At 42.7% G+C, this 27,991-nt stretch overlaps 1 protein-coding gene across 1 annotated transcript; it reads right to left on the bottom strand.

Annotated features, from left to right (window-relative positions):
- Nucleotides 1–49: 49 nt before the first annotated feature.
- Nucleotides 50–27,342, bottom strand: LOC133497812 (stereocilin-like). Its single transcript, XM_061813988.1, has 29 exons — nt 27,225–27,342; nt 26,012–27,130; nt 24,224–24,248; nt 23,582–24,122; nt 21,072–21,947; nt 20,936–20,998; nt 18,866–18,991; nt 18,439–18,605; nt 18,171–18,357; nt 16,458–16,573; nt 16,038–16,170; nt 15,750–15,932; nt 13,940–13,978; nt 13,682–13,858; nt 13,349–13,498; nt 11,987–12,045; nt 11,011–11,134; nt 10,821–10,903; nt 10,589–10,724; nt 9,339–9,544; nt 7,489–7,579; nt 7,214–7,385; nt 6,074–6,241; nt 3,347–3,501; nt 3,126–3,268; nt 2,662–2,810; nt 2,345–2,442; nt 377–524; nt 50–200 (listed from the first exon to the last, which is right to left on the bottom strand). The coding sequence occupies exons 1-29, from the start codon at nt 27,295–27,297 to the stop codon at nt 112–114; spliced, it is 5,796 nt and encodes a 1,931-aa protein (XP_061669972.1). The 5' UTR covers nt 27,298–27,342; the 3' UTR covers nt 50–111.
- Between the last annotated feature and the right edge of the window lie 649 nt (nt 27,343–27,991).

Here is a 27,991-nt window from a genome sequence, read left to right as displayed (position 1 = left end):
AACGGAAGCAACACAGGCGCGGCAAATTGGTTTGTAATGCAGTATTTATTTTATGTACAAATGGGTGGATGACAGGGGAAGTCAAATGCTAATTAAAAAAGATGAAGCATTTTAAGTGAGATGCCATAACCAGAGACCTGCTGCCACAAAGCTTAAAGCGAAGCAATCTGTGTTCTGGGCTGTGACTGCCGAGTTTCTCCCTGTGGATGCAGAACATTAATGAGAGCTGGCTTCGCACCATAAAAATCACAGGTGTTGCTTAGAAACAAACATTACCATATTAAATGTCGCAAAAAAAAATATGAAACATTGGATTAACGGAAAGACGCGTAGTACGACAGGATGAAATTATGGCTACTGTTGTGTCGGTCCCCACCTCTCAGCTCTGGCAGTAAATCTCCTTCGTAGCGAGCAAGTCTGATGGCGTGTTTCTGCTCATTGTCCAGCTCGGTCCACTGCTCCTCAGTGATGGCCCAGGCTTGCTCAGCACTCAGCCAGGACAACCGAACGGCACCGAACACCACCTGGCGAGCACGCATCCAACACAAAGCCAAAGTGGAACCTAAGGAGGTTCTTTGGGAAGCGCAGCATGAATACAAAACAGAAACAGGCACTAACGGAGATAAGCACGATTTCGGTGTACAGAATCCATCGATTACATTTTCCAAAACGCTTATCCTCACAAGGGTTACATCCGTCAATACATTTTCTTGACATTTTCAGAATCAAATCTAGAACCTCTCGCTGGTGAGGCATGCATGCTTACTTCAATTTCATCCTGTTGCCCTGTCCTTAATCTGTTACTTCAAATTTAGTTAAATATTCCCTGGTGTTAATGCAAACTGATTTTTGTTGGGGTTTCTTCATAATTAGTGATAAACTTCATTTTAAATTTGTGTGACAATTAGGAATGTAGGCGGCACAGTGAATCAGCTGGTAAAGCGTTGGCCTCACAGTTCTGAGGACTCAGTTTCAATCCCGGCCCCGCCTGTGTGGAGTATGCAATGTTCTCCCCTGCCTGCGTGTGATTGTGAGTGCGACTGTTTGTCTCGATGTGCCCTGCGATTGGCTGGCGACCAGTTCGGGGTGTACCCCGCCTACTGCCCGTTGACAGCTGGGATAGGCTCCAGCACTCCCCGCGACCTTTGTGAGGATAAGCGGCTAAGAAAATGGATGGATGTGAATTAAAAATGTTAAAAAGTGTTATGTGTGTCACCTTCTTCATGACTAAGTTAAGATTTAGGGCCTGATGTACTCTACTAAGGCCTTATATATCAGGTGCTAAATTAGGCATTCAGTTAGTAACATGCGTGCTGTTAGCAACAGGTGTAAAAATGGCGGCGATGCCTGTATTTAAAAAAAATAAAGTTTTGCCTTCAGGCAGCTCTGGTGGTTTTCGCCGTAGCACATTTGGAAGCGATGCCATAATTGTGAAATGAAGTTTGAAGTGATGGAATTGGAAGTGTTCGTGGAGATTTCTTCTATTTTGTAAGTAGTTATTTTTGGTGATGCCAGTATGACGATCTGAGCGCTCCTGGTGCTGAAAAGTCTCCTTGTAATTAAGGTGCACGCGCGTATATTTTGTAAACTTCCGGCTAGTCTGAAGCTGAACCTAACCCCATCCATGCTTCAACACGTGCCATTAGGCAACTTGTCGCTGAGTGTTCACGCTCGCTATGGAGGTCTCAGAAAGACGAACGCAGCGAACATATACATATATGTGTATATCTTTTTATCAACTTCACGTACAACGTACGTTAGCTCCCTCTATGTAGAAGAAGGGGAACTATGAGACCGGGGGATTTCCCAGTAAGTGTCTACTACGCATGCACATTAATCACAAGGAGACTTTTCAGCATGGTAGAGCGCTAAGACCGTCACACCGGTAACCACATAAAAATCGTGCTTGGTTAGATTTAACTCGCCCCCTTGTGTGTAGCAACTGAGTGTACAGCGTCTGTTCATTTTGCATAACATTTTGTTTCAAATTTGGAACAGCACAACTGAAAAACTGCCCAGGACCAATCGTCGCAGTGCCGTGAAATGACCCACACACACGGATATGAAAATATGAGGAGTTTTTTTTTTTTTTTTTTCCTCATCGGTTCTATGGCATGATTCCTTATTGTTACTGGCTCCATTAATTAGCTCCGAAATCAATTATGATGTGAATCTCCACCTGATATTGTGTCACCAATATGAATTGTTCCACTATGGACCTATAATGGAATATTTTTATACAGTTTAAAAAAAAAAAAAAGACAGCTTTGAGATGCAGTGCAGTCTGCTTGACACAAATTGCTTCTCGACTACTTCTTGCCACGAAATCTAAGGCGGAACTTACTGCCATCTTTTTAGGTGGCAGCAGGCTGATTGCTTCACTGGTGATTCCTTCCACTTGTTCTCGTGTCAGAGCTGACAAAACAATGTCTTCCAGCCCCGCTGAGCATACAGAAGTTCCACAAACATTGCAGTCAGATGATTAATGTAGCTCAAAAATAAAGCTATTCTCAACTTTTCAAGTTCTACTCTCAAACCCAGAGGAGATTTTTTTTTTAAATGGTTCCAATCCATCAAGAATTGTTCTTCCTCAGTCTGGATGAGGCGAAATAAAGGGTTGGAAAGAAAAAACATCCTTTGGGATATTACGTTTGTCTGTACCTGCCAGTGTCCCAATTTCCGTGAAAACTTCAGGTCCCCAAGCACTGACTGGACCAAAGGCCTCGGGTCCGGACAAACGACTTGTCAAAGCCTCCATCTGCTGTTCCGTGCACGGCAAGGACATTTCCCGCAGGAATCGGACCGCCATGCTGCCGTTTCAAGAAGAAAGGTTCGGGCTTAACTCCTCTGAGCATATGCAAAATGTTTACGTGTGCGCACTCACTTCTAGTAGTGTACATCTGATAGCCAGCGAGTTTTTTGGCAATTGAGCAACTCGCACATATTTGGACACATTTGGATTTTATAAGCGAACCACTTCCCCCCTGCCACCATCCTTATTCTGACTGTACTTTCATTTTTCTACTGTATATACCGCAACCGTGGATAAAAAAAAATAATTTTTTTGTAGCTATGCAGACCAAAAACTTTCCGCTTTAAAAGGTTACACTGGTTAATTGACTTACCTGAGGTTGAAGGGGCTCATTCTTTTCATCTCTGAGGGATACAGACCACAGATCAGATGGCCGAATGTCGCCAAATCGACGGCAGATAACTGCTCCATTTTCACGTTGCTCTTGCGCATCACCCCGGAAACGACCGCTCTCATCTGGAAAATTCAAACTGAGTACTCAGCACATTCCGTATGTTATACTGTTGGTCAACTTCAAGTTTAAATTGAATTGACCTTCTTCGTGCTCCACGGTGACAGTGTCCCGAGATGGGCCAAAACAGCCGGATCGTTCAAAGAGGCGTCATTCAGTTCTCTGACTGTCATTTCAGTCACCAGAGATCCAAGAGCCAGAACCTCATCTGTCCTGAGGTACTCACTGGACTGAATGCCTGGAGTGGACAGACAACAGCAATATAGTTCAATCACACACAGGTATTGATAATCGCACCCCTCCCTGTCTGAAACCATGAACAGTTTTTGGCTGTTAGTGATGGTGACTGAGTAGACTGCCACACAGACTGGGCACATCGGAAGGTACGCGTGCAAAATGTAATGAGATCGAATACTAGGGCTAGTTTTGACTGTCTCCGTCACATAGCTGTATATAATAATAATAATAATAACAACCATAAGTATTTCTGGCACATTTTTCAGGTGTGAAACGCCCCTAAATTGAATTCCAGCACCCCTAAATTTCTGATCCTAGAGTCGCCCTTGTATATACCGTAATTTTCAGCCTACAGAGCGCACCTGATTATAAGCCTCACCCAGAACATTTGTAAAGGAAATACCATATGGTACATACATAAGCCGCACCTGTGTAAAGATGAAACACATTGAAACACGAGATATTTACAAAGAAAGACGGTACACAAAGTTTTCAAAGTTTTAATATTTTAGCTTAGCTTAATATAGCAACAACATGGTAGCACGAACAGGCCTGGTAAAAAAAAAAAATCATACCTAAATAACTGAGACGCGGGAGGTCCACAGTAGCTAAATAACTGAGATGCAGCAGTAATACAGCAGCAACACGCTAGCACAGCACTAACAGGGTCGGTTAAAAAAATACATACCAGTAAAAGTCACTTCCCTGGCACATATATTCCACCGGTCTCTCTCTTACCTTTTCCGCTCGAGTGCCCCTTGTGGCCATTAGAAAAAATGCACAAATTAGCCGCATCACCACATTAGGCGCAGGGTTGAAAACGTGTGAAAAAAGTCGCGGCATATAGGATGGAAATTTATTTTGTTACCGTTTGTTCAATGAAGTGCGACGGTGGCTACCCTTGACCACTAGTGGAGTGATTACAATTGGTTCTATCTAGCAGTGGTAGGTTATATTAAATTTGCTATTAGATATTAACCGGGGCGGCACGGTGGGCGACAGGTCAGCATGTCTGCTACTGGGTTCTGACGACCCAGGTTCAAATCTAGCCTCGCCTGTGCAGAATTTGTATGTTCTCTCTGCGCTTGTGTGGGTTTTCTTCGGGTACTCGGGTTTCCTCCCACATTCCAAAAACATGCATGGGAGGTTTATTGAGGACTCTAAATTGTCTAGACGAGTGAATGTGTGTGTGAACGGCAGATTGTTTCCATGTGCCTTGCGATCGGCTGGCAACCAGTTCAGGGTGTACCCCAACTCTCGGCCAGAGTCAGCTGGGATACCCTCCGGCACACCTGCGATCCTGGTGAGGATAAGCAGTATGGAAATTGGATATGGAAATAAAGTAGCACAGCTTTGCGGTAAACACGCTGCACTTCATTCTTCTCAGTGTCAAATGATCCCTAACTTTGGATATTCTGTGCTATTTATAGACTCTTTCCTCCAGGCTTACGCTTCTTGCTACGCGAGGCTGTGTGGAAAAATTATCACAGCAAAATCTTACCATGTTGAAAAAAAAAAAAAAAAAAGATATGCACAATTTGAAAATCTGCAATACACTGAACGCCAATATAGCAAGGCCTGACTTAATATGATTTGGAATTAAAATATGTAACCCCCAGAGTTGTAATAATTACAGTATATAATTCATATTCGAGGTAGTTTTGGATAAATACAGTTACAATATCTTTTACTTTGCTAACCTACCAAAAATTGTAATTGTCTCAATATTTTTATTATAATACTGTCCAGGCGGCACAGTGGATCAGATGGTAAACCGTTGGCCTCACAGTTCTGAGGACCCGGATTCAATCCCAGCCCTCTCTGTGTGGAGTTTGCATGTTCTCCCCGTGCCTGCGTGGGTTTTCTCCGGGCACTCTGGTTTCCTCCCACATTCCAAAAACATGCAACATTAATTGGACATTCTAAATTGCCCATAGGTGTGATTGTGAGTGCGGCTGTTTGTCTCTATGTTCCCTGCGATTGGCTGGCAACCACTTCAGGGTGTACAAAGCCTCTTGCTCATTGACAGCTGGGCTAGGCTCCCGCAACCCTCGTGAGGATAAGCGGTGATGAAAATGGATGGATGGATAATACTGCACCATTGTGCATGTGTGTATAATCATAACTTTACATACATAATTATTACATTACATAGTACATGGTGCTTGGCTGAGTAAAACCGCAGATTTAGGTTTTAAATTACTCAAAACGATTCCTGACCTAAAAGGCTACAAATGACTAGGGTGATGTGCACATTTATACCACTATGAGCTCCAACGATATTAATATAGTCGTAATCATAACTGAACCTTGCTATCGTTGTGCAGGCATAATTTTGAAACTCGGTCTTGTCCTGGCGCTCGTTAACTTGCGCAATATACCTCAGTGACTGGACATAATAGGTTGAAGACCTAAAGTCAAGCATTGTATCACTTTTATTGGGAGCAAGAGGTTGAGTTCAGTTCAGGCAGATTTATTATCCTTCCCCAAAAACACTCCACCACAGACCCAAATTAAAATCACACGAGCACAGAAAGAACTCCCCATGCCGCTTTGGCCATTCTTGTCACTACTGACCTGCCTCAGTCTGACCCAGAGTGCCCGGCGCTGCTCAGAGCTCAGCGAAGTATCCCGGCTGAAGACTTCCACGCACTCTTCCAGGTCGACTTGTGACATGCGGCTCAACTGAGCTGATGTCCATGCGGACGGGAGAGTTCCTCTGATGTCTGCACAGCTGGGGACTGGTCCGGGAAGAACAAAAGTATTTTTTAATCAATCCCGAACAGAGTTTCCCAAACACATGGTCAAGGCCTTTTTCATAGATTTTGTCCTGATTAGGGTCAAGGGTGAGCTGGAACCGATCCCAGCTGACGGGTAAGAGGCAAAGTATGCCCTGCACTAGTAGCCAATCGGCAGCAGGGTACGTACTGTATCGATGTCGACATTTAGCAGGGAACCCCAGACTTTCCTGTCCCCAGCCACTTCATCCAGCTCTTTCGGGCGGATCTCGAGGTGTTCCCAGGCCAGCCGGGAGACATAGTCTCTCCAGCGTGTCCTGGGTCGACCCCAGCGTTTCCACCCAGTCAATCATGTCCAGAACACCTCACCAGGTTGGAATCTAAGAGGCATCCCGATCAGATACCCGAGCCACCTCACTGCCTCCTCTCAATGCGGAGGAGCAGCGGCTCTACTCTAAGCCCCTCCTGGATAATGGCACTTCTCAACCTGTTTCTCAGGGAGAGCCCGGACACAATGCGGATGAAATTCATTTCACTTGTATCTGGAATCTTGTTCTTCTGGTCACTACCCACAGTTCTTGACCATAGGTGAAGGTAGGAATGTATATCAACCAGTATATTGAGAGTTTTGCCTTTTGGCTTCGATCCTTCTCCGACAAACGGACCCATACAAAGTCCATATTACTGCAGATGCACCAATTCGCCTGTCGATCTTTCATTCCATTCTTCCCTCAGTCGTGAACAAGACCCCAACAAGACACTTGAACTCCTCCACTTAGGGCAGGATCTCAACCCCAGTCTGGAGAGGGGCTCCACCCTTTTTCTGACCGACTTGCCGGTCCTCGTTTTCTTCCCAAGTGCTTCAAACTATGCTGCAAACTGCTTCAGTGAGAGTTTGGGAGTAGATGGATTGTACACAGTATAATCATACAAGTTCAAGATCCAAAAAGTATAGAATAAAATACAGTACTGAACTTTTTTTGCCGGTGCCTTGGACTTTTACAATCCCTCGAGTTAAGCTCTGTGTCTTCTCTCTTTGATGATGTTGGTCCATGCGCCACTTCAAACAGACCACACCCACCGGACTGCCCTCCCAGCGCTTTTGACCCAGAAGAATCTGTTCCACTGTGTCTTTATTCAACACTTTCTAAAAAAAAAAAAAAAGCAGGTGGCGATATGTAATACACTCATCTTAGACAGTTGTGACAAAATGTGGGTATTCTACCGGTTCTGTGATGACGAGTCCTCACCAGGGGGATGGAGTTAATCTCTTTTGTTGACAGGGAGAATATCAACCTTCCCAAATGTTCAACACCTCCAGATTTCCACTTGGACGGCTCCCTAAAAATGAAGTCATATTATTTTGGTCAACGTTACATTAAATCAGGAGTCTCAAATGCCACTCATCTGAGGGCTACTGGAAATAGATTGTGAGTCAGTCTATGCTGCATCAAATATTCCACAAAAAAAGGGTTTTTAGTATTAAAAATATACACAACTAATCTAATCTTGTCAGCGTTTCTTATGAAGTGACATCTTAGAACGAAATATGTGGCCAAGTCCTCTGTCTCATCTCCCTGGTATTTTCCCGCATACGCCTCATAATATCTAGTTGCGTAATGACGTCTGATGATGTATTTCTAGAGCACTGCGACTTTCTCAGGTTTTGAGAACTACGTGATTGGGACTGGGTGAGTAACTAATGTTGCTAAATCACTTTGGCTAACTTAACAATAAACACAGCTGAAAGCTGAATGTTACAAGAACGGGTGGCGTTAACATTTGGGTAATACAAGCATTAATTTCCGGACAAAGATTTCCAGCGGCCTACCGAACGTTGCATAAAACCAAATGAAGAAATGTTTCTTTGCCTTCAAGAAATTACTATTGTTTTTGTCTTAATTCAGCAATAATAATACAGTATCATGAATGTTTTAAGTGCCCACCCCCTTCTCATGCAATGGACTATTCCGTCTCCTCATTGGGTATGTGCAGACTTGATTCAGGAAGATTGAGCAAAACAATATCGCAAATTTGTTAGTGCGTTGTGAGGAAAACTAAGCAAAGCTATGCCAGCAGACCAGAGGACGAGATGAGAGGAAAACATCTTTTTTTTGTTGTTGTCAAAACGACCAACTTTCAACCTTTTTCACAGTGATATCAAATGTACGTAACCGACAACAACAAGCGCCGGATGCTCTTGCCAGTTGTAGTAGCGCTGCTGTCGGTGTTAGTCGAAGAGGAGGCCAGCAGGATTAAGTGGAGAGTTACAGGAGCGACATTTTTCATCAAGGTGTGACGTTAAAAGTGGCAGAAATAGGAAATTATATCAAATGTTGATTCACGTTCCCATCAATTACAGCACAGGTGTCAAACTCAAGGCTCAGGGGCCAGATCTGGCCCACAACATGATTTTATGTGGCCCGCGAATCCAAATCCAGTGTGTCAATTTCCATGATTCTTGTAAAAATCTGTACCAAAATTCCAAATTGTCATATACCATCAATGATAAAGTTGTGATATTACAAGCATTTTTGTGTTACCAAACGTGAATAGTTGAAAAACACATTACCCTTGATTTCCGGTTCCAAAACCAGTTCGTAAATTGATGATGAAAATATGAAGAAATGATTAAATATTTTTGTTCCACAGGCATAACGCCCCTTTGAGGGAAAGCGGAAAAACAGTTTGACACCCCTGAATTACAGCAATTGCTTTGATTCCCTTATGAGATAACTGTCAGGAAGGATTTTAAGCACCGCGTCTCGCTGAGGAAATGGGAAAAATCTAAAAATCACACTTTTTTTTCATGATCAATTTTGATATTCAACATCTTTGCAGTACATTATTCTGCAATATAAACGTTAAACCCAAAAGCAGCACACCATTTAAGAAATATTGATTTGGAGGGGGGATCAGTAACAATACTGTATGTGTGATTAGCTGACAATCCCCCATGAGCAAGTCTTGCCTTTATGAATGTTTTCATTTATTTTCCAGTCAATAACAAATGGTTGCATTATCTTTTTACAGTGGTTGCATTTCTTTAAAAATGATCTCTTGACATATCATAAATTTGACTTTTTAAAGCTTCATTTACCCCATGAAATCTTTCTGTGTGAGTAGGCTGCTGATGTCTCTCAGGGCTTCTTCGGGAAGACAGAAGCTCTGCATCTCCTCCAGCCGCAAAGCCAGAGCACCTCTGTCCACCAGAGCCAAACTGTCTCTATCCAGGAAAGGAAGAAGAGGGCCCAGGAAGTCCAGAGTGGGGCCATCAATCTCACCCACATTATGGGCAGAGGAACCCTGCAGACCACCAAATGCTCATATACAACCATTATTGTCAATATTATCATCTCCAATCTTGCAATGAGTCATAATGCTGTAAAATTCAACACACGTAGGGAGTTCCCAATCATCTCATCATCACTTGAGTTTCCACTCGCAGGTCCTATTTGTGCTGCAAATTAAGCAGCTCATTTTTATTTCCTGCCGCATGTAATACTTTATGATAATGTAATAAACAACTCAATAGAATTAGTAATGCTTTGAGATTTGCATTTAATTTGGTCCGCGACATGCTTACAATTCAAAACACTCATATTGGACAGACAAAACATGGGTGAGCAGAGATGGAGGGACCAAAGGCAGCGGCAGAGGATTGAGAACCAACTCAGAATTAGCAACGTTTCTGCTCAACAGCTAGGTCTATTGCCTCTTTTCGATTTTTAATTCATTCTTTATACTGAAAAATAACATTTTAAACTGATAATATTTAGTGTAATCGTAACGATCCATTGTGAATAACTCACTGCTAAAAACGTAGCAACCACGGCTAATGATGGCTTGTTTATAGTGCTAATGCTAGCGTTGTAATTGATACCACAGATATTTTGTTGAAGCTGGATATGCGTCCCCTGTGACTATTTGTCACGACTACACACTTTCATATTTCACGTGCCAAGTTTTGGTTGGACATAGCATGCTGGGGCAGCGATTTGTGAAGCAAGGCTATATTCAAATATTGCTATCAGTTTCAACATTGCCATATGTAAGAGAGCTAAATCAGTACGTCCACTCTAACTTTCTACTTTTTCGACACAAGTCTCTGTACTTCTACTTGAGCACAGAAAGTGAATCATTTTTCCACCTTTGACTATATTTTATGATACGAGAACGGTGAATTCTTGATACAGCAGCTTTTGGCTCTCGTTTGATCTACAATGTACAGCAAAAGCTGGCTTGATCCTAACATTTGAAACATCGGAACAATCTAATGAGATACATTACAAAAGCAGTTTCAAAAAAAGATAAAGATGCTTGAATGACTATTAATAATAAGTTTATTACCACTTCAGTTAGAGCCTTCATGGCCATGCTTGTCTGCTTGTAATGCGGTAGTTGGAGAAAATCAGGAAAATGTGCCTGAACATGATCCAAAATAGCCTTGAGCGATGTGTTGGAAAGGCCGTCCAACAGTGTCACTCTGAGAGAGAACAGAGCACAAGTATATGTTTTTCTCGGAACTGTAAATGATTTATGTAAACACGCCATTTACATGACAAAAAAAGGAGATACTTGCGGTAATGTTGCAGAAAAGCGAGGGCTTAAACCACTGACGTCAAGGTGAGGATGTTTTCTGACTTCCTGTATGATACATTTCCGCTAGTTTAACACACACAAAAAAAGAGTTAGCAATAAAGATAATTTTTTACAGGAGTTGAACTCATAAACAGAAAGCATCGGCACTTTTTGGGGCGTAAACTTCTCACCAGAGCAGGTCTCAGGTTTCCTGGTAACGTGGTGACAAAGTGAAGCAACTCTACAAAATCACTCTCATTGCTCCAAAGCCTCAAAAAGTCACATGTCATTCCAACCGCAACCTGGCCGAGGTCTCTACAAGCACACAAGTCATGTATATAAGGTGTGTGTGTGTGTGTATATATATATATTATATATATATATATATAATATATATATATATATATATATATTTCTTTATATTTATATTAACCAAATTAAACTCTGGACGCTTGAAAACCAGCTTCTGTCGACACCGGGGCTTGCCAACATGGTGGCCATCACCTGCTAGCATGTTGTAAAATTAATTGTAGAACTCGTGTGAAAATGTAAGCACTTGCGGAATTGTTGCTGTTCTGCTTCCCAACTACATTGTTTGCAATTATTGTTGGAAATCATGCCCGACAGGTCATGCCCTAACCCTAATCCAATTATTAATAACAAAATTGTTAAAGGTAATTTGAGCAAATTATTCTTTACAAAGTGTGTAACAAACTGGTAGGCAGAGGTAGTTTATCCTCTGTAAAGAACAACTAATATTACTGTGGTTTAACTTAAAACGCAAGATATAAATGAATTGTAAGTGGAGCAGTATATTTTCCCCTAAATTTAAGCAAAATGTGGAGAAAACTGTTCAATTATTTACATTTAATTATGTCATTATTGTATGTTTGTCAAGTATGAATTGAGTGCAATGTCATATGTTATTTTGGAGGCTGGAACAGATTAATGGCATTTCCATTCATTTCAATGTGTAAAGATTATTTAAGATACCATACATAAAGAAATAAATCTTAAGCCACCACTGTACTGCAGTACAATTCTGCTGCTGTACTTGAATTCCTACATCTTAGATTGTGCAAGAATTGTATTAATAAGTAATAGTATTATTAATAATAGTGATTGTATGTATTTCCCAACTTTTCTGTTATAACATATTCGACTTACCGGACCATCTTGCTGGTAATGTTTTTAGAGTCGTGCATCCACTTAAACAAGAGCTGAGCCTGTAAAGACATAAACAAATGTCTATTATCCAAATACAGTACACAAATTATACAAATTATGGATGCGTAGGGACAAGTGGTGGGCAAATCTTCCATGGGCCATCCTTTAATCTGGCTCACACAGCATTTACAGTTTAAGTGTTGTATATTTCCCTAAACTTGGATTATTTAAATACTTTACTGTATACCTACTCATTAATTTCCATCGATCCAATTTCCGTACCGCTTATCCTCACTAGGGGCGCGTGCTGGGCCTGTCTCAGATGAATCTGGCGGAGAACTGGTTGCCAGCCAATCGCATGGCACAAAAAAAAAAAAAAAACACACACTTGCACTCACATTTACGCATAGGGGGAATTTAGACTTCTTGATTCAACTACAACACGTGTTTTTGGAATGTGTGAAGAAACCCGAGTACCCAGAAAAAACCCACACGGGCACAGGGAGAACATGCAAACTCAACACAAGCGGGGCTGGGATTTGAACCCCGGACCTCAGAACTGTGAGCCAGACGCTGTAGCCAATTGCCCCACCGTGCCGCGTAATAGTATTAAATAATTGGTTAATTGATTTATTGTAATAATACAGTAAGAATATTGTTAAAATATTGAATGTTTTCAGATAACCCAATTTCTAAAAATTAATGAAATTTTTACACACATTTTAACTATGTCACCTGCAAATGGCCTGCCCCATTCTGTATATCAATTTGTAAAAATCTAATGTGGGCTTTGATTTAAACCCTACACACGGGTGTCATGCTCAACATTGACAAAATTACACAGGCAACAAAAACGCCTTTGATATGATAATATGAACACGCATGCGCAATATTGCAGTTACACAGCGTGACACAAGATGGTGTCACTTTTAGTGTTGTTAGACATATAATTATTATATTTTATGTGTAGTATAGTATAGGACCAGTTGGTTGACATTGATCTGAAGACTCTCCTGCCGCTTGTCGGCCTTTCTGCATGTTGGAGGCAACTTAAAAGACTCCTGGGTGTGACAAAAGCCCTTTAGTGTACCTATTAATAATTTACACGACATTCCTCCCCACTGCTACGCCAGAACCAAACTAATTAGCGTGATGGAGGCTGGCACGAACGGCGCATTAATATTCTGAAAGGCTCATTTGAAGCATATCCAGTGATTTAGCAGATTAATGGGAGGGAAGCAATGATGCTGAACGGTTGTATTTTTTTTTTTTTCGGGCTTTTTATTCATTTGTGCAATTCCTGAGAACCAATTGTGGTCACGCTAACGGGGGAAAAAAATGTCGGTGAAGTCAAATGCACACCTGCTGCGGTGACCAGCGGATGCGTCGGTACGAGCTCACGTCTCTCGGGAGGCCTTCGCTCTTCAGGGCCTCGGTAAGCTTTCTGAGCGGGATTAATGGCAGGAGACAGTTGACTTGATGAGTGACGTTGAGCGAGTCTCTGTGTAAAGCCTAGCGATACATAACGAGAAACACGATTGAAAGTCGTCGGCGGTTTTCCTCATTTTGGTAGCTCAGTCTCGGCAAGTGCATCTACTGCTTCAAGTGTGCAAAGAAGAGTAAAGATAAATATTTAAGCAAATGTGGGTAGGTACATTATGTATGTAATCCTAGGCTAGTCGGTATCCACATCACCTCCTGCATTGCATTGTATAGCATCGCTTTATGGCCAGGCTTCAACTCTGTCAGCATGCTTCTCCAACACCGGCAGTGGGCAGTTTGATTCATCTCAGACCAGTGGAGGTTGCTCAGCGCAGCGGGGGAGAGGCCGGAGTGTAATGGCTTCAGCCTGCACAGTTTTTCCACCGTGAACTGCCAGGAAGACACACACGTTGCGGGGAGGTTGAGGCTGACCCGTATTCAGTAGAAATATTGTTGCGAACTTGAACTTACGTGGGTGTCTTTTGAAATCCTGGACAACATTTGAAAAGCCTGCAAAGAAAAAAAAAATTGTAAGTTAAGTGGGAAAGAAACAAACTTGAGACACTCACAATGAGAGTGGACCCTCTCCAATTTGTAAAATGGAGAAAAGAATAAAGAAAAGGCATATTTTTTCAAAAGAACACAGGTCTAAATCAAATTAAATTCCAATTTCCAAAATTGCCACGCTCTTGAAACGAGGCTTCACCTCCCATACAAACTTCCCAGACAATGACGCTCAGAGATTGATGGAAGACTCAGAAACTAAGTAGCTCTTTCGATTGGATGTTGGCGGATCAGAATGTTATTTATCGAGGTCTGGTATCGATTAAAATCTGAGGAAAACCACTATTTCTAGAACCATTATCCAGAATAAAACACCGATATGTATACAGATTTTATCGCTGTCCTGAAATTGTACATCAGTCATGCAAAATGAGAGATAGAGCTCACTTTAGTTCTCAGGGGCTCATTTTTGTGATCATCGTACACCCTGAACTGGTTGCCAGCCAATCGCAGGGCACATCGAGACGAACAGCCGCACTCACAATCACACCTAGGGGAAATTTAGAGTGTCCAATTAATGCATGTTTTTGGGATGTGGGAGGAAAACCGGAGTGCCCGGAGAAAAGCCACGCAGGCACAGGGAAAACATGCAAACTCCACACAGGGGAGGCCGGGATTGAACCTCGGTCCTAAGAACTGTGAGGCTAACACTCTACAACTGCGCCACCGTGCCACCTTAATCTCAAATATATGGTTCAATAATAATTCTCTAGGTTGACAGACAGTATTATTTTTATACATCCAGGCAATGTTCCCTCTCAGCTGCGCAACTGCGTATTCGCGCACTTGTCGCACAATCTCAGCACAGAGGAAGACAGATCCAGCGCAGTGAACTACAGGCTGACGTCTTTTTTTTTTTTTTTTTTAACATGGCAGCACACTGCATCTCACAAAGAGCCACTGTTCCTAGTTTACCTGACACCACCCCCCCTCCATTTTAAAGGGGCACACTCATAATTACAAACACCAGGGTATGTGGATAACAGGGAAAAAAAGTGGTGAAACAGGACAAGATTTTCTCTTTTTTGAGTAAAAAAAGGTCTGGTCTGAAGCCAAAGTAGAACGTGAAGGATGAAATGGTGTGCAATGTTAAAATTCCACCTTGGCACACCCTAATTGAGGATGAAAGCACAGACGATACATTGCCCAAAAAGTTAATTCTGTATTTTAAATATAGGAGGCAACATAACATTAAGCTTAAAACTGTTTGGGAGCATCATTCATTTTTCAACATGCATTGCGAAAGATATTCTGTAAGCAATAATTCAGTTTTACACCAAGAAAACGACGGGGATATCATTGTGGGTTAAAAAAAAATGAAACAAAGTTGGAAGCGGCATTTAAAATGTATATTTAATAAATGGCTTGGTATGTATTGATATTGTCATTTATTTTTTTGTTTGTCGACATTTTCAATGTAAGTTTGCAAAATCACAAAATTATTCTTAAAAATGTTTTGATGGGAATGTCATCTGAACCTTTTAATGAGCTATATTACTTCTATGGATGACACTGATTGACCACAGTGCATACGTCTGATGTTGCTCACAGTGGTCAAAAGGAGCGCTCACGGCCTCAGTGGGTTTGCTCAGACACGTAAAAAATTACAGGGAACATTGCATCCAGGTAATTTTTATGCAGTTATATCACCATAAAAGTGGCAAACAAAGTGACAGTGGGTTGAGCCATGTGGGGAATAAACACCCTTCCTACTGACCTGCGCTGGAGAAAAGCCGCCAATTCCTGGTTGGGACAGGAGCTCCAGGAGCTGCTGGGAAGGAATTGATCGTAAGAAGGATGATCCTAACTGCGGGAGGAGCGCGCCGAGGCCAGTTAGCTCTGCGGGAGCCATGCTGCTGGCATCCAACGTCCGCAATGCTGGGATCAACCAGGATGACAGCTGTCCAGGTAAAACAGTTGGTCAATTTTAAAAAAAAACACACACAATAAAAGAAGGCGAGAACAGTTGTTGGGTGGTTTTATGATATGGATGTGTTTGTCTCACCCTGCCACTAGGACTAATGAATCCCTTGGATGCACACCAAACCAACTGCCTCTGAAGCATGGACGACAGAGCTGAGTCCAGAAGAAATGAACGCAGGTCGAGTGGATCCAAGTAACACGCAAGGACACCGAGCCTGCAAAACAACGTTGGAGCGCTCGACTATCATCATGAAGCTATATGACAAGATAAGATGGTATTTATTCAAGATCCTTGCGATCCATTTCTGCCACTCAAAGTACCCTCTGCAGTCACCTGTACTGACTGCACTCATATAACTATTTGAACAAAACGAGAAAATATGGCACAAAGGTGTACTTTTTTTTTTTATGAAGGGTTAGGGCATGAAATAAAAATAATGAACTTCCATTAATTGGTTCTGTAAGCATTAAAACACACAAAGATTTACGGTAAGTGTCCCACCTCGATATGTTATCAACGGTGACATTGTTACTCTTGGTGAAAATAGTTCGAACAACATGGCGTCCTCTCACACTGTCCAGGCTGCTATTGCCGAGCGACTCCACAAGGGGGGTGAGCTAAATGGCGAAAAAGTCCGTTAGTATATTATTTAGCATGAAGTGATTAAGATGATTAAATAAAAATAAATGAACCTCAGCACAGTTCACGGTTAGATGTTAGTACATTTGTCTATTTATTTTTTTACAGTAGCTCATTTCCTCTCTTTGAGGTCACCCGCTTCTTCCCTGACAGTATAGTATAGTATAGTATAGTATAGTATAGAATAATATCGTATAGTACAGTCTTGGTTCTCGACCACAATCCATTCCAGAAGGAGGTTCGAGAAGTGATTTGTTCGAAAAGTGAATTGATATTTCCCTTTACAATGAATGGAAAAAGAAATTATGTGTTCCAAGCCTAAAAAATGTGGCTTTTTAAAGCATTTTTTCAGCTTTTCCTGATAATAAACAGCATAGTAGAAATATGTGTAGTTTAAATACTTCAGACTGCGCGCATGATGTTATTTCTGGGTTTTGTTGGGGGCGTTCGAGTACAGATTTTCATTCGATAACAGACGGAAAAAAATTCTCGAAATTTTCATTCGAAAACCGATTTGTGTGAGAACGGGGACGTTCGAGAACCGAGTATTTTTTTAAGCTTTTCCCGATAATAAACGGCATAGCAGAAATACATGTATAGTTTGAATACTTCTGGCTGCGTGTGTTATGTTATTTCCGAGTTTTGTTGGGAGCGTTCGAGTACTGATTTTCGTTCCAAAACAGACGGAAAAAAATTCTCAAAATTTTCATTCGAAAACCGATTTGTTTGAGAACGGGGACGTTCGAGAACAGAGTATTCACTGTATCGTATAGTATAGTACAGTACAGTACAGTACAGCCTTGATTCTCAACCCCAATCCGTTCCAGAAGGCGGTTCGGGAAGTGATTTGATATTTCCCATTACAATGAATGGAAAAAGAAATTATGCGTTCCAAGCCTAAAAAATTGGGCTTTTTAAAGCTTTTTTTTTTTTTTTTTTTTAGCTTTTCTTGATAAGAACTGCATAGTAGAAATACATGTATAGTTTAAATACTTCGGGCTGTGCGCTATATGTTATTTCCGTGTTTTTTTGGCGGCGTGGGAATTCACAACAAAGCGCGTTGTGGGACAGCTGGTCTGGCCGCGCGCGTTATGTTATATTCGGGTTTTGTCGAGGACATTCGAGTACCGATTTTCATTCGAAAAAAGAATCTCTAAATTTTTGCTCGAAAACCGATTTGTTCAAGAACGGGGACGTTCGAGAACAGAGTATTCACCGTACAGTATAGTATGGTATAGTACAGTATAGTGACAGCATAGTGTATTGTACTCGGAGATTCAAAACCCAAATCAGGGTTTCAGTTTTTCTTTTGCGGTACATCGGTACATGTGCAGTGCCCAACTTGGTGTACAGTGAAGAGTCACCAAGTGTGATAGTTTTGTCGTGGTCCACTTCAGCTACGCTCAGCCTGTGTGTAGCGAGCAGGCCGTATAGAGACAATGTACTTTACCCCCATCTTGTGGCATCTATAGGCAATTGCAAACCTTGCAAATTTTGTCAGTGTTCACTCCCAATCCACAGTGAAATGACAGGGATTTAATATATTCAATGACTATGGAAAACATTTGCTGCTACCTGTTGTGAAGTCAGTTGCTGAAAATGACTGACAGGAAGGTAAGGCAGTAGCGGGAGGATGGAGATGAGGAAGTACGGTGGCCAGGTGGGGACGTCACCCACCACACTTGACTGCAGGAGACTTTTCACAAACGCCTTTTTCTGCGGCAACTTCATCTCAGAGCTGTGGTCACGGATGGCTGCCAATCTTCGCACAAAACCCCCCCAAAAAAATCTAGCGTCAGGACACTGTCGCCCGCATTTTATCCGTCGCTTGTCAACTACTCACACACTGTCATTTACGATGACGGAAGCCGGGAAGCTCATGATGTCGGAGACAGACATGAATGGGATGAACTGGGACAGGTCCACAAAGAGTTCTGGGGTCACTCGGGGGAATTTATGAATAAAAGCAGCAGTCATTGTTTCCATTGCCTGGAGCTCTTTTTGGGAAGCCTGACATTGGGGAAAAGAATAACCGGGGAAAAAAACAGATGTTGGTTCCAACAGAGCATCTGTTATATATTCAAAACTGATTGTGCATTACACATGACAGCATCTGCTATATATGTCAAATGCAACTGTAATTCTCCCATCAACGCAATGGCCACCTCCTGCCACCCCCTCACCACCACAGAATAAAACATTTAAATTTTGCATCGGTGGGAAAAAAAAAAAAGATCTTTTAGTGGTGTAACTGAAGCGTTCAAACAAACCCGGCTGGTTTCAACATGAAGGTGATCCCAGCTTTGATGCACACGAGAGAGGAACCGCTTGACGGCGTCTTTCTCAGCGGACATCACGAGAGTGCGAATGCTCTCTTCCGGCATTTGGAGATATTCCTGGAAAGCAGAGCAATAAATCAAAATCTAAAGTTCAGTGACTAGATGGTTTGTTTATAACACCGTTTCCCAACCTATACAGGTACAAATATTGCATGTAAAATCTACTAACACACAACCAAACTAAAATGTCACATTTGGAATCCATCCTATTTGCCACTTTTTTTTTTGTGCTCAGGCCAAAGTAATTAGAGTATTGCTTAAAGGAACACCTTGTCCAAACTAATAGGAATGGGAGCACACGTTAAAAGTTTGTAGATGAGGGTTCGGTATTTCTTTTAATTCCAGTGTTGTCCACAGATTTCACCAAGAAAGATCTCTAAATTGGAAAAGTATGATCGAAATTCCTCTCTCGCTCCGACATTCCAATGAGCCGGGCTGAAAAACTGACAGAACAATCAGCGTTTGCCACGCCTGCAGTGCTTCCAGTTCTGACCCCCATTGCTCGCGGATACATTTCACCGAACACAGAACATCCACTATCTATCATTTTGTGCCCGCCTCATAAAGTATGTTGTTGCTTATACATTCCCAGCACGAGAGGCTATAACTAAACGGCTAATAACCAGTAATGAGCCTCAACTGTGACAGCTACAGCTTGACCCTGTCAGGTTGACCCCACAAGAGGTCAAGGAAGGAGAAATTTGGGTGCGTTTGCTCAGTTTTGTTGCGCAACACGTCGGAATCTTGACTTAGCTAAAACGAATGGTCTGTAATGATAAGCACCTGCGACATCAGGGGCGGGGTCAAGGATGCTTCTTCCGAGTCTGGCACATATCCAGATTGTGCTTGGATTTCAAAAATGTTCTTTATTTTCATTTTTTTTTTCAATTAATGTCCAAAATATATGTCATAATAATATTACTTCACATTGGAGGGTTTATTGTACATATTAATTTTCGGGAGAGTATTCCTTTAAGCACCATCAGGTGGTATCTTGGTGTCAAGAATGTATGTTGATGTGAGCTGATGAGTTTCATTTTTCATTTTCATGTAGTCCTTTACTGCCACCTTGTGCTATTAAAGACAAATTGCACTTTTAACCATCAGTTTACTGGCAGAATGTTACTGTACTCTGGTGCCTTGAGACAGGAGTTGAATGGTTTTCATGACAACACTTGTAACTCAAAACATATATTTTCAACCCTTTTTCCCCACTGAAACAAAAGGGAGTGAAAATTGGTTCCAGCCTGCGCATGGAAGTCCAACAATTTAAAAGAAGAAAATTATACCGTAATAAGGTCTTTAAAAAAAAAAAAAAAAAAAAATGTTGTAATGTTGATTGTATTTGTTGGGCCTTGTATGGCATTTTGTAGTATTGGTTACCATTAAGCAAAGAAGAAGGCAAGGCAAAGCTATATGGTTGTTTTAAATGTGTAACTCCCTTTGTCTGATGTTTAGTTTGACAGCAAACTTCAACTGGGAGTGACATCAAACAGCCCAAAGCTTCATTTTTGAAGAAATATTCGCTATCGGGAAAACTTCTCCTTGCTGTAAAGTGAGTTAGGCTCACTGCCTCCAGCCAGCAGTCAGATCTCAACGTTTTGCTCAAGTCAAAGCAAAGAAAATAAAGCTTGTACCTTGAAAAACGTGTCACTTATTTCTCAAGGCACCAGATTAATGATGATTTAATCTCAGGTGTGAAATGTGGCTCTGTTTAGATTACACACATAGTTGATATACTCAGAAAATCATAATTTAGTGTTGTATGAATGGTTACTCATGGCTAAACAAGTTAATTATATCTTTTGCCATCTTGCCAAAGATGACTTGTTTTGTCTGTCAATAAATGTTGTCGCCAATGATAGATGAAGAAAGTGTAGTAACGAACCATTTTCGGACCAATCAAGTGAAACTGTTTTTTTTTTTCTCCTCAAAGTCCACCCAGAGATCTCACTCGGAAGACTGTCTTATACCATGTACTTGTACATAGACTTTATATACCTGCAACAGAAGCCTCAGAGCAGATGAGTTATTGTCCTGCTCAATGAGGTCCCACAAGACGGGCTGATGAGAAAAATCAAAACTGAGTTAATGAGGCCACCTTGCAGATATTGTGAGCATGTGAGTGTTGTCTTACACTGAAACAACTCAGCAGGTCCTCTTTCAGGGTTGCATTCTGCTCCCGGCGGAGGAAGACTCCCACAGTGTGAAGGACGCTGGTGGAGGCCTCCGGGTGTATCGTGCTCCAGGATGCGTTGTCAAGGAGACTGGAGAGGAGGATGGCCTGACCCAAACCTTGCCTTGCTTCCACCTCCCCCTCATCCAGACCCGAAGAGAGGCCGACTAAGAAGTCCAGCACTCTTAACGCATAACCGAGTGTCACAAAAAACCACTGATTCTCCTCTCCTTCTACCTGGCACGCACTCAGCTTGTTTAAGACATCCAGCATCAAAGGGGCCGGGTTCACGCACAGCTGGGATGTGTCAAACTCGTATTGAGCTGGGAGCATGTCAAAAAACCTCTGAAGTAAGCACTTGCTGTCTTCTACCTCCGCTTGAAGATCAGCGCAAAAGTCCGACACGCGGGGCATTGATTTCAGCAGCTGACGGTAGAGCGACGCGTTAAGGCACATGTGCTCTCTGAGTCCGTGGGTCTGCCCACACAGTTCCAGCGTGGTACCATTGAGGAAGGTCTGCACGGCCCACTCCTTGTACTTACAAGTCTCAACCCGAGAGAGGTTTTGTTGTCGAAAGCAGTACGCCGCAGCCCAGCTGCCCTCTGGGAAGCCGTGCTGGGAATCTGGGGGGTCTCTCCCACATAAAACTGAGATAAGAGTTGAACTGTTGGGCAAGAAACAATGCCGGAATGCCTGGGCACTCACCAACCCGCTGCCGAACTCGGCCAGACAGCCTCCCTCACTTGCCGAGCTTGCTGTCGTACCGCTCGACAGGTGCGCACACAGATGCTTTAGACCTGTGCGGTTGAGTGCATTATAGTCGTGTGTCCTGGTAGCCTGTCAGTGAGGAAGAAATAATGTCGTTTGTCATTTTATTTTGGAAAAAAAAAAAATGCCCCTAAAATGAGCATTGCTACGCCCACGCACTCCGCGTGTTTGTACTGTGTTCACAAATTCCCCACAGCGACACAGAACAAAAACATGGCAGACGTGCTGTGCTGAAAGTGCTATTTTTAGCCAGAAAATGCTATACACTGTTCGCCTGGAGCGGCACGGTGGGCGACTACCTCGCAGTTCTGAGGACCCGGGTTCAAATCGGGCCTCGCCCGTGTAGAATTTGCATGTTCTCCCCATCCCTGCCTGGGTTTTCTCTGAGGACTCTGGTTTCCGCCCACATCCAAAAAACAGGCACGATAGTGTCAGTGAAGACTAAATTCCCTCTAGGTTGGAATATGAGTGTGAATGGTTGTGTTTATGTGCCCTGCTGGTCACCAGCCAATCGCAGTGAATGAATGAATGCCCCCTTTGCAATTTGCAGGTGATAGAAATGGGGCCCTCCCTAAAGAAATGTAAATCCAATTACTCAATAACTAATAACTAAAACTATCTTTACATACTGAATCGGTGTGAAAGAAATATGATTAATGAAGTGGTTAAATAGAGATTTAACATTGCTTTTACCGTAATTTTTTACTTTTTTCACATGCTTTCAACCCTGCGACTAATTTGTGCATTTTTTAAAAGGCCGCAAGTGGGCACTCGAGCGGAAAAGATGAGAGTGATCTTCTTCTTCTTTTCCTTCCGGCTTGTCCCGTTAGGGGTCGCCACAGCGTGTCATCTTTTTCCATCTTCGAAAAGATAAGAGTGATACCAGTGGAATATATTTGCCGAGGAAGTGAAGTTTTACTGGTATGTTGTTTTTTTTTTTTTAACCAGGCCTGTTAGTGCCACGCTAGCGTGTTTCTGTCGCGTCTCAGTGATTTAGGTATCTTTTTTTTTTTTAACCGGCTTTTTTAGTTCTGTGCTACTGTGTTGCTATTGTGTAGCAGCCATGGCTGTTTTTTTTTTTTAACCAGCCCTGTTAGTGCCACGCTAGCGTTAGTGCCACGCTAGCGTGTTTCTGTCGCGTCTCAGTGGTTTAGGTATGTTTTTTTTAACCGGCTCTGTTAGTGCTGTGCAACTGAATTGCTACCGTATAGCTGCCGTGGCTGTTTTTTTTTTTTTTTACCGGTATGTTTTTTTTTTTTTTTTTTTTTTTACCAGCCCTGTTCGTGCTACCGTGTTGTTGCTATGTTGAGTTAAGTGAAGCTATTGTATTAAAACTTTGGAAACTCTTTCTGTGTACCGTCTTTCTTTGTAAATATCTCATGTTCCAATGTGGGCATTTGGGGCTTTTACACAGGTGCAGGTCTTAAGTATGTCCCAAATGGTATTTCCTTTACAAATGTACTAGGTGAGGTTTATAATCCGGTGCGCTCTCCAGGCTGGAAATAATGTTGTTGTTTTTTTTAAATTAATCTACAGCCAGGAGGGGGCGAGGGGACTCATTTTCTTTCTTTTGTACTTTCTACAAGTTATTTCTTGAGGTCTATTATGTTTCTGGTTCAGAATCACTGATGAAAAACAACTTTTCTTATGATGCATTGTTATTATACAGTACCGATGTTGTGACCGGTGAGTGTCAGCCTCACCTGATGTGCACTTTGCAGCCAAAAAGAGGAGTTGGCACAGATGGTGCTGTTGAATTCGTTTGCAAAGAACTCACTGCACACGTAAACCCACATGAAGTCCTCCTCGGCCACAGACAAGTACCAAGCCACATCTGAGCATATGGAATGGAGGTCCATGCCCATTTTATCCATTACAGGACTCACTGACCCGTTTTCCCATTTGAAAAGTTTACAATAGAGGAAGACCGTGAAGTTGGAGACACCGCTCAGTCCTGGAATGGATTCATTGCACGCCGCCTCCAGAATTTCTGCAGTGATTGAGTTCTCCATCTCTTTTTGTAGGTCACCCTCTCTTACCGGTTGTCGCTGATTGCGGTGATCATGAAGGCTTTTGGGATTGATTTGATGGGACGGTGAGGATTCGGGAGTTAAGTGCGGAGGTGTTTGTCGGAAACGGTTTCCATCATTGGCGGGGCAGGACAGAAATGGCAGTGAACTCGGGAGACCCTCGGTGCTGACACCCAAAGCTCGAGTGTTCCAGGTCACATTATGTCTTATACCCCTAGATTTGCACAAAAAGTAAGAGCCATCAGTTATCTCACTCTGTTTTACTGAGAAGTTGCTGCCCGTAGGAAATACAGTGTACCGTTTCAAGGATCTTACCATAAGATTAACTGCCTCAGGTCGCCTTAGAGAGGTAGACAGACATGAAAACAAATATCATGAGTGCGGGTTGGAAAAAGCAACTAGACACCCACAATACACACACACACACACACACACATAGTAATACCTGATGCAACACAACAAATCCACCGGCAAACACCACAAATCCCTCAATATATTACTGATAACAAAGAAAGGGCAAAGAGATTAGCTAATTCCACAAATGTTACTCAAGTGACCAGATTGACCTAAAGCAGTGCGGGTACAAGAGAGAGAGAGAGACAGAGAGAGAGAGAAAGAGAGCGAAAGAGAGCGGCAGAGAGAGAAAGAGAGATGAACGTGAGTGGAAATGGTTATTGGCTTATTCAGTATGTGCCCTGCGACTGGCTGACGACCAGTTCAGCGTGCACCCATAGATACCTGGGGTAGGCTCCAACACGCCTGCCACCCTAGTGAGGATCAGCGGTATACCAAAATAGAATGTACTGCACCGTTTGCCGTTGTAGTTGTGGACACGTGTTGTAAATGAACACAATTTATGCAAAATTGGTCAAACCAACCAGGTGGAGATTAGTGATCGAGACGAGTGACAATTTTGATGATTGCAGACTAACGTGGGGTTGATCTCTTGTGATTTAGTTTTTTTTTAACTTAACCTTTAAAGGGGAATTCCGGTGATTTGGATTAAGAATGTATCAAACAGGTCATGTCATATTTACTGTATCTTGAAAATGTGATGTTAGTCCTCTCTCATTCAATGGTGTTTTGGATTTTTATCGGCAATTACGAATTTTTCATGGGCGCCACCATTTTGGCGAGTCACATGACCTACATGCGCAGATGTGACGTAATAGGCGCGCCAACAAAGGCTCGATAAGGATGGGACGCATTTATGCCCAGTGTTGATTTCTCGGATTTATCCTCATCTGATGAAGAAATAGCAGTATCGGTTGATTGGGAAGACGGAAGAATAATGCCATACAGATTTGAACCTGGAGTTCTTTGGACGGGAATGACGCAGAGTCTGCCGAGCGAGCTCTAGCGGCCGGTGACCGGCCACGAGCAAGCTCCGGCGGTGGGCCGCGAGCAAGCTCATGAGCTCCGGCGGCCAGCCACGATTGAGCTCTAGTGGTGTGCCTCGAGCGAGCTCCAGGGGCATTTGTTTGTCCAAAGAACCATCTGAAAATTCAACATTATTTACAGACCCAGGTTCAAATCTGTACAGATGTATTCCTTTATCTTCCTGATCAACCGACATTGCTATTTCTTCATCAGATGAGGATAAATCTGAGAAATCAGCGCTGGCCATGAGTGTGTCCCATCCTAATCGAGCCTTTGTTTGCGCACCTATTACGCCACATCTGCACACGTAGGTCATGTGACCCGCCAAAATGGCGGCGCCCATGAAAATTTGTAATTGCCGATAAAAATCTTCTCAAAACACTATTAAATGAGAGAGGATTAACATCACATTTTCAAGATACAGTACATATGACATGACCTATAGATTGTTAATCCAAAACCACTGGAATTCCCCTTTAAACCTTCCAAAATTAAACGGATTTGTTGATATTTTCAATCTCATGTGCAGCCAACGACAGTTTTGCTTGTATTTTGTAATGTCGTATGCAACACAACAGATTTGGTAATGAGATATTCCAGGAAACTCACTATTCTCTAATATTTTTTGGGGAGTGCCTATTGTATTTCTCAATGAAATTAAATAAAGGACATTGTGTAAACATCCTCATCTATAATCTCAACTGCCCTGCCCTGCACACTCACCAACTGAGCATTGTCCCTTCGTACTAGGCTGGGACACGTCCACCGCATTGCTGACATCGTCGAGCATTGCCATGGTCACTCGTGACACTTTCTTCCTCAGGTTACCATAAACAGAACTGCCCAATCTGTGCAGCAGCCCCTTCCTCAGTCGATCCAACCTTTGCACAAGAGCAAGATTTTCCTGTGCCAAGTTTTCTCCACTTGAGCGCATCAGCGCTTGCAGGAATAGGTGTCGGATAGAATCCGGATCATCCTCGGTTGCGCTTGCGTCATCCAGGAAAGTATTTTCGAGCAAGGTGTCCTGCTTCGTGGCTTCAGGGGGCAAGATGAAGGGCTTGATACGTCCACTCCAGCCTCTGCTGTGTTCAGCGTCTTCCTCCGCCGAATGCAAACTGACCACAGGCTTCCAGTTGAGCGTTTCCATGAAGCGATGCACATACTGAAGCCACCCGAGGCCGAACGGGCAGTCCGTGTGACCTTTCAGAGTGCAAATGAAGCTCTGCAGGCCGGCGCTGGCCTGCCCGTACGTCCCACTGATCAGCGCCTGAAAGGCAGCGTCCAGCACAGCGCTCACCGTCCTCCAGTTCTGAGACAACAAAGTCAAAATGGACTTGTGATTATGGCGGTGCAGGAGGGTCGTGAGGCTCTGCAGCATCCCCAGCAGCCAGTCCCAGTGGGGGCTGCCCCTCAGGGACAGAAACCAGTCCTTCACTTGGATGCTGGGTCGAGGCGGTACGCGGCCGTTCCACTGGCTCTGTGGAGTGTTCCCTTCAGATTGGAGAAAAACATTGAGCACCTTCTCCCACAGCGCTTCATCATACGAATCCAAAGGCGCCTCCTCTAGTCCCGCACTCATATCTTGAAGGTACTGGGAGATGTTGTGCAGGAAGCCAGAGAGACGACGTCGGTCAATCGGCTGGTTTAATGAAGCCAGGTTCTCTCCAGGAAGTAGCCCCCTCAGTGTTTGAAGGCCCCCGAGGATACTATTCACCCAAGGGTGCAGAAGTACATCCTCGCTTGTTTCCCGTGAGCTCTTTTGTGGATTCCGGACACCTTCTTGATTCACTTTTGACAGGAGCTCCTTGAGAATGTGATCTCTTTGTTGGTCTCTGCCTCTGGCTGAATAATGGCCGTTTAAAACGGCAAGAAAAAGGACCGTTTAGTAGATAAAAGTGGCGATAAAACATTTGCGTTTTATTGACGACGCACTAACCTGTTTTCTCAAAGGATCCTTGTCCTAGTAAAACAGTACAAACTAAAATGCTCGTAAATCGAAAAGTAGCCATGGCCGGCCTTTTGTGTGCAGTCTTCAATTCATTCCCATGGGGAACAAATCCCTCCTGATGATGGTTTTCCTACTGATGTTGGAAAACAAAGTAATTCAATTTATTTTTACTGATATGATTAACCTGAGAGTAAAGGAGAGGGAGATTAAACTTTAATGACCGGTTGCCACAAGCACAGCAATCTGACTATAATTTCAAGATGTAGATGGTGTATGCACCACATACAGCAAAACTGTAATTATTTGGATACAAAATGAACACTATTTTGACACATGATCTATTGAAAGTTTCTTTCATCGAGCTAGTGCAGGATGTGTTGTGTGCTGCTCGCTGACACAAATTGTGTAACATTGAACAAACGTCCAAATAAAATTTGACTTGAGTACACGTCAGCCAGGCTACTCTTAACTACTGCACTTACTGTAAATGGTGAATGCTGAAAATTTAAAGTGTTACTATCAACCCTGCCCAATCGGAATGAGTAAAAATATTACAAAGTATATAAAAGAGGCTTTAAAAGTGGGAAAAATCAAGACCTTCTCTCGGCTCTTGAACTTTTTTTTTAGTAATTTCTGCTGAATGGACCATTGAACCCGCATCCCTCCCACCCATCAACTGTCAATCAAATACTATTGGTACAACCTGTAAAAATGGATGTTACTTCATTTAAGATTTTTTGAAAGGTCATTCATAA

Source organism: Syngnathoides biaculeatus, chromosome 3, assembly GCF_019802595.1.
Source record: "Syngnathoides biaculeatus isolate LvHL_M chromosome 3, ASM1980259v1, whole genome shotgun sequence".
In the NCBI taxonomy this organism is placed as follows: domain Eukaryota; kingdom Metazoa; phylum Chordata; class Actinopteri; order Syngnathiformes; family Syngnathidae; genus Syngnathoides; species Syngnathoides biaculeatus.
The sequence above is the reverse complement of the archived record's forward strand: the minus strand, read 5'-3'. Positions and strand labels throughout refer to the sequence as shown.